The sequence below is a fragment of the Pinus tabuliformis genome, chromosome 3_2 (assembly GCF_031772625.1).
Source record: "Pinus tabuliformis cultivar Carrire ecotype Pingquan chromosome 3_2, CPIR1, whole genome shotgun sequence".
Lineage (NCBI taxonomy): Eukaryota > Viridiplantae > Streptophyta > Pinopsida > Pinales > Pinaceae > Pinus > Pinus tabuliformis.
Window position 1 is genome coordinate 1,047,656,099 of NC_142302.1, and position 7,283 is coordinate 1,047,663,381.

General features: G+C 44.2%; 1 protein-coding gene across 1 annotated transcript; it reads right to left on the reverse strand.

Moving 5' to 3' along the window:
- Nucleotides 1–4,398: 4,398 nt before the first annotated feature.
- Nucleotides 4,399–5,499, reverse strand: LOC149184186 (uncharacterized). The gene has a single exon (XM_089415258.1). The coding sequence runs from the start codon at nt 5,497–5,499 to the stop codon at nt 4,399–4,401; it is 1,101 nt and encodes a 366-aa protein (XP_089271384.1).
- Between the last annotated feature and the right edge of the window lie 1,784 nt (nt 5,500–7,283).

The window sequence follows — 7,283 nt, forward strand, 5'->3', positions numbered from 1 at the left end:
GCTACCAATGACAGAGACAATGAGAGAGATGCTCGTCCGACCAAGAGTAAAGTGAGAATACATGCACATAGTTGGGTCATTATTTAGATTATTGAATAGAAGAGGCCTTTTTTTTTTTTTAACATGGTCGTCTACTCTTGTATTATAAAAAACTGCAGATTGCAGGAACTGTTACATAATGTAAAGTAAGAAGGAGGGAAGAAGTCCAAAATAGGAACGCAGTCCTTGACTTCTGAAGATTAAACTTGTTGAAAATGAGTTGAAATAGATAGCGACTGTATTGTCGAACGAAGAGGCCGGCCAGGAGACAAAATTTTCTTGACATAACACTGATTACCAGAATTGGTTAACTGAATCTTCCAGCTGAGGCTCCTTCTCGCTGACCTTTGTGGACGCTTCTGCTTGCATGCTTGCTGTGATGGATTTGATATAAGTAACCGCCTCCTCCAAGTGATGACATCTCTCCTTGAGTTTCTCAATTTCTGCCTTCCGTTTCTCGAGTTTCTTCCGCTTAGACCTGCTGTCTGCGTGGAAATCGTCTTCGAGCTCCTTGTGATGCTTCATAAAACGAGCTATCAAGAAACAGTGCTCCTTACAGAGTGTGCAGGTATCGTTCCCGAGGATGCGGTCCAACGGGTTCTCCACCTTTTTCTTGCCTTTCTGCGCTTCCTCCGGCTTCGCTGAGGGCTCTGCCATTCTTGAAAGGAGAGTAGTTAGATAACAAGAGGACTGAGAATGATGAGGTTTATACCTGAGCGCTGAAGGGGCGACAGTCTCTGCTCGGATTCTTTGGAGGCCGCCTCGCTTGAGGATGTAATGCTGAACCCGATGGTGAAGCAGGCACTTGATGCAGCAAGCCCTCTGGTTGTTTTCACTTATGAGGACGGTTCTAAACACACCCGATCCCACTTCTATTCCCGGCTGCTTCAGAGCGAACCAATGATGTCTGGGGTTGGCTGAGAGAGGGGTGCGAATATAAAGCGAAGGGGGAGGCCGATCGAGGAGATAGGCCCGAATATTTTTGAAAGGCTGATCAGAAAACAAATCCTGTATCCGATCTCTGTTGCAGAGGATAAGGGGAATGAGGGGACGTATACCAGCACTCGGGATGGGGAAAGCACGCGTGAAACAATGCTCTGAGGAGAGGACGGGGGAGCAGGGAGAGGGGAGCATGGAAGAGAGAGCCTGCTGAGAATCAAGGATGGATTGTCTGCCAGATTGACTGAGAGAAGGACAGGTTCTGAGGGCGCTGGGCTGATGGGTTGAATGACGGCTTAACATGTTAAGGGATCGCTTTTTCATAAGTCTTTTCGTTTTCGCACACTTGACCTTGCTGCCTGCTGACCGCCTTTGATGCTAAATGATCTGCGTCTACATTGTTTTCTCTAAGGATGTGGCGAAAGAATGAATCTCCCAGGTGTCTGACGTTGTCATTGATCCTGGCCTTAATGTTATTGAGGCTCTCCTTATTGAAGTCTTTGCCTGAGACCATTGCAGCAATAATTATGGCCGAATCTCCCAGGATAAGAGCATTCCTTATACCCAATCTGAGCAGTAAGGAGGTCCCTAGAAGGAGGCTGTAGGCTTCCGCTGCGTTGTTGGAGGCGTTCCCCAGGCCCCATTCGTATCTGAGAATGATTTTCCCATTTTGATCTTTGATGAGGCCCCCTGCTCCAGCTCTCCCCGGGTTATTCTTCGAAGCGCCATCGAAGAAGAGAACGGGGCGCTTCTGATTCGAAATCCATTGTTGGACCTCTGCCTTTGAACCTCTGAGTTTCCAATTTGACTTTTTCTTGTTAATTGGGATCTGGGGAGGCTGATTTTGATCGTGAGTGAGACTGAATTTGCTGTACCAGTCCCTCTCTTCTTGGAGCCAGCTCGTCTGATCTGGGGGAGATATGTGATTTGCACTAATTGTTTCTGAGATGCTAGCTATTGTTTTTGCCAGGATGCTAGCCATTTTTGGCTCTTTGTTGTTAAAGACTTTATTGTTTCTAGCTAGCCATAGATACCAGCATAGAGAAGCAGGGATACATTTCCAGACACGGATGAGGTTGTGCTTGCCTTTCCTGTTGTAGGGGTAGCTGGTCCTCCAGTTTTTCTGAAGGTTTTGGATCTGATCAGGGTTGTCTCGAGTTTCCATTGGACTTGTCAGCTGCCTCCAGCAGCTCTGGACTAAAGGGCAGTTAAGGAAGATATGCTGGATGGACTCCTCCTCTGCTCGACAGAAGCAACATATTGAAGGGCCCTGAATTCCTTTTTTTCTTAAGTTCTCGGCTGTAAGGATTTTCCCCTTGAGGAGAGTCCAGTTGAAGTGTTTTACTTTGGGGAGGCACTCTGTCTTCCAAGCAGCTGTGTGAAGATTCCAATTTGCTGATGGGGATAAGTTTTGCATGGATTTGTAACCTTCTCTCACTGTGAAATTCCCTCCGCTTGGATCCCAGATGAATCTGTCTTCAGTTCTCATGTTTGTTGGGGCAGATCCAGAGAGGGAGAGCTTGAGATTGTTCCATTGATCCTTGAGGGCGGAGGGTGTTTGGATATCCTTCCAATCTAGCCATCGATTGTTATCCCATAAGGAGATGTCGAACAAGGATGTTATCTCGCGGGCTTCCATCCATTCCTGCAGAGGGCGAAGCTCTTGCATATGATTCCTTGGCTTTGAACCCATTATACGATCCCGCCAAATCAAGGTGTCCTTTCCATTTCCAGGGAGCTTGGATACATTTTCTTTGAAGTGAGGCAGGACTTTTCTTATAAGTCTCCACATTGGTGTGCACGGTCTGTCTATTATTGCTTCAGTGAGGATGTTTGAAGTCATACCTCTGAGATATTTTCGTTTTATGGCATTCACCCACCACGATCCTTTATCTGAGAGGATTTTCCATATCAGTTTGAGCCCCAGTGCCTGGTTTGAGAGATTGGGAAGTTTTATGGAGAGACCTCCTTTTTCAAAGGGGAGAACTACCTGGTCCCACTTTACTAAGCTGAATTTCTTGGTCTCCTGCTTTCCTCCCTGCCAAAGGAAACTTCTCATGATAAGTTCCATATGCTTATGAATGCTGGCCGGGGCCATAATGGTTGCATATTGATATATTGGGAGAGCTGATAGAACTGCCTTGATGAGGATTGTCCTGCCTGCTAAATTAAGCCAAGAAGCTCCCCAACCCTGGAGAAGGCCTCTCATCTTCTCAATGTGTTTTGTCCAGACTTCTGCCTTGACCGCCTCCTTAGCCAGGGGCAAGCCTAAGTAAAGAAAGGAACTCCAATTTCTTTGTACAGGGATGTCCAAAATCAGAGATATTCTTTGTTGGATTTGAAGGGGGACGTTCCAAGTATAAATCCTGCATTTTCTATTGTTCAGTTTGCCTCCAGAGGCTAAGAGGAAAGCATCCAGAACCCTTTTGAATCTCCTTGCCATTAGGCTAGAGGCTCCTCCTATTAAAAGAGTATCGTCCGCGAAGAGCGAATGATTTATCTCTTTTATCCCTCTTTCTATACCAATTCCAGGTATCTCTTTGCTGCTACGGAGGTGATCAAGATGGATGCTCAGGGTTTCAGCCATGATAATGTAAAGGAAAGGAGAGAGGGGGCAACCTTGTCGCAGCCCTCTTGAGCTTCTGAAGTATTCACAGGGTCGACCATTTATCAGAGGTGCTGTCCAAGGATTGGAAATGCACCCATTGATGATGCTGATGAAATTGTTGGAGAATCCAAATTTTTTTAGAGCAGCTGTAAGAAAGGAGTGGTCCACACGATCAAAGGCATTAGCCATGTCAAGTTTAATGATCATACCGCGTTCCCCTCTGTTGTTGCTGCTGTGGATGGCTTCTTGTATTAGAATGACATTATCTGTTATTTGCCTGCTGGGTACAAATCCCCCTTGGTTTCAGATATTATGAGAGGAAGGAGTTTTTTGAGTCTATTTGCTAGAATTTTTGTTATGATTTTGTAAGAGACATTGCATAATGATATGGGGCGATACCTGTCCAACGAGAGAGGGTTTGCTTCTTTGGGTATCAAAGCAATGTGAGAGGACTTGGTGTTCTCTCCCAGCTTGTGATTTTTGAAGACGTTCTTTATCATCCGGACAAAATCCTTTTTGATTGTTTCCCATTGTTGGCGATAGAAGGAAACCGTGTAACCATCCGGGCCCGGTGCCTTATCTTGTTGCATGCTAAAGGTTGCTGTTCTTACTTCCTCTTCAGTGATTTCTCTGTCCAGATCTTGATTGTTTTCCTCTGATAATTTTCTCTCTATTGCCCTGAGGAACTCTGTACTGTCCGTTTGCTGAGAAGCGGGAGTTAGAAGAGCCTTGAAGTGGTTGTATGCAGCATCTTTAATTGCGTCTTGATCCCTCAACTCCTTCCCGTCTACCATTATCTTATCTATTTGACTTCAAGCTCTCCTGAGCTTAATATTATTGTGGAAGAAGGAGGTGTTCTTGTCTCCAGCTTTCAGCCAGAGACAACGAGATTTCATGCATTGCTCCTCCTCCTCTGCTCGATTTTGCCTGAAGAGTTCCTTGTAAAGATTTTTTTCCCGCTCTAGATCTTCTTCTGAGTATTGAGTGGCCTCTTTGTCTGTATGCCACCGTTCCAGCTTTGTGTTTAAATCTGCTTTCTTTTTCCTCTCAGCTATTGCCAAATCCTTTGCCCACTGCTTTATAACAACACGGAGGTGTTTCAGCTTTGTTTCCCAGACAAAATGAGGCGACCCTATTACTTCCTTAGCCCATTGATTTTGGATGAGGGCTCGGAAATCTTCTTGCAGATCCCATAGCTTATTGTATTTGAAGGGGAGTGGCCCCAGATTTCTGTCCTTAACCAGATTTAAGATCACTGGCTTGTGGTCAGAGGCTGATGCGTGAATTAGGTGACTCTTAAGGGACTGGTAGTTCTCTGCTATTCCTTCCTGTACAAGGAATCTGTCCAATCTCTCCTTAATGTTATGAGGGCCAGCTCTTTTATTGCACCAAGTGTATTTGCCATTAGATAGAGGAGTGTCTAGCAAATTGTATGCCTGGATGATAGATTCTAGCTTGTCGCGCGAGGAGTCTGCATGGAAGTTTCCTCCAAGTTTTTCTTGCACGTTTCTGATAACGTTCATATCGCCCCCAATAATTATTCTGCTGTTTTGGATAGAGAGAAGATCTGTGTCTAGGGTGTTCCAGCATCTGGCTTTGTCCCGATAGTGATTTGGGGCGTACATATTGTAGATGTGGAAAATTTCCTGGGTGCCTTTGTTTTTCATGTCGGTTCTTATCCACCAAGTACAGAGATGAGAATTCACGAGTTCCCAGTTATTCCTGTTCCATATTGTTCCTATTCCTCCTGAGGCTCCATATGAACCTATTGAGACACCAGTGAAGTCTTTGAAATGTTGAAGCTGATGGTGGAACTCCTGTTCATTGATTTTGGTCTCCTGGACAAGGAGGAGGTCTGGGTGTTCCTGTTTTAGTAAATCCTTTATTGCTTTCAGTTTTAAGGAAGAGCCCATCCCCCTACAGTTCCAAGAGTGTTGGCATTATGATTCAAGTGTTGTCCTTGATGGCAACTCACTCAGAGGTTGGTACAGGTGCTCAGAGGTTGGTACAGGTGATGGCAACTTAATCAGAAGACAGATCTCAGTACAGCATGCCAAGGAAGCTCATACACGCCGTTTCGTTAAGCCCAAGTCGCGTGTACACGCTAGTTCGATTCAGAAAAAGCGCGTGTATGTGGAAAGGTTCCTTTGGTCCATGGTGGTTAGTCCTTGGAAGTTGTGCCTATGATTTCGGACCATTATGTCTCGACGGGCGTGTCGATCCCTAGTTTTAAAGTTGATGGTATTGTGTTACTATGGTTTTGGCTCTTGGTATTGAGAAAGGCCTAAGGCTATATAAGGAGAAGAAGATCATTAGGCAATCTCATCTTTCGACAAGGCTTGAATATCTAAGAGAGAAAGAGATCTGATATGCAGGGTTCGGGTTGCTTGATATGAGCTAAGGAGAAATCACATCGGCGGATGGAAGACTAGATCTAAGGACAAATCGGGATCTAATGGTTTGAAATGCTCTATTATGATATGGTTGATTATGCGTATTTCTAGATCTGCATACTGTCGCAATATTATGTTCTGGATCTAACTGATGTCTGGTACAGCTGCAAGTTGAGAGAATCTATTTTTAGATCTGTACGCAGGTTGGCTTAAGTAAAAACGCGTGTACATGCGGGTTTCGCTCATTGAAGTAGCGTATATCTCTTAAAGCTTATTTTTGGGTTTTGCAGTTGGATCTGACTGTTATTGCAGAGTTCTGTAGACTGCTCTGGGTTCTGGTATCTGGTGATTGACAGGGTTCAGTGGTTCAGTGATTCAAAGTTTGATAATTCTAGTATTGGTTGTTTTATGCTTCATGGATCTGTTATGAATTGGGTTCTACAGATTGAATGATGTGCTTCAGGAATATCCAGTCTGAAAATGTATGAAAGGTGGTACCTAAAAGAAAGAAGATTGTAGGCCAGCACCTACGTACTAGTATCTTGGCTAGTACAAGAGCAAAGGGGGTTGGAGCTCCCTTCCAAGAAAGGTTGGAGAACGAGAGAAGGTTGTAGCCTTCTGCAGGTTGTAGCCTGCGTACTGGTACAAGGCTGCACCAGTACAAAATATTGTAAACTGAAGTTTCTTATTAAAGAAAGATAGAGACAACTTGCAGCAGGTGGTTTTCACCCACATTGGGTTTCCACCTTATATCTTGGTGTTCATGTGTGTGGTTTTTGATCTGTTCTGTTATACTGCACCTACTTACTGTTAATGTGGTGAATAATGTCCTGATGAACTTAACTGAAGAATAAGCTAACTAAATTATTTCTTCTTATACGCTGTTTTACTTAATCACAGTAGCGTGTACACGCTGGTTCACCTAACTGAAGTAGCGTATATGTTTCTGAGCATTGAAAAGTTTGATTGATCTGATAATACTGATTCACCCCCCCTCTCAGTATTATTTCCAACAATTGGTATCAGAGCAGGTCCTTCAGAGAAGCTTGATCGCTTGAAGGTAGATCATTCATCATGAGCAGCTACGAGAAAGAAGCATCAATCAGGCCACCGATTTTTGATGGGACAAATTTCAATTATTGGAAGGTAAGAGTTACTGCATATCTTCAATCTCTTGGTACAGAAGTTTGGAACATTGTAGAAACAGGCTATGCTTTTCCTTCAGCTACTCCTACAGATCCACTGAGAAAAAGAAGTATGAAACAAATGCAAAAGCAGTCAGTACTCTATTAGGAAGTATATCT

Bases quoted from the DNA above. Each gene is read 5' to 3' on its own strand.
- LOC149184186 (XM_089415258.1), bottom strand. From the start codon at position 5,499: ATGGGCTCTTCCTTAAAACTGAAAGCAATAAAGGATTTACTAAAACAG.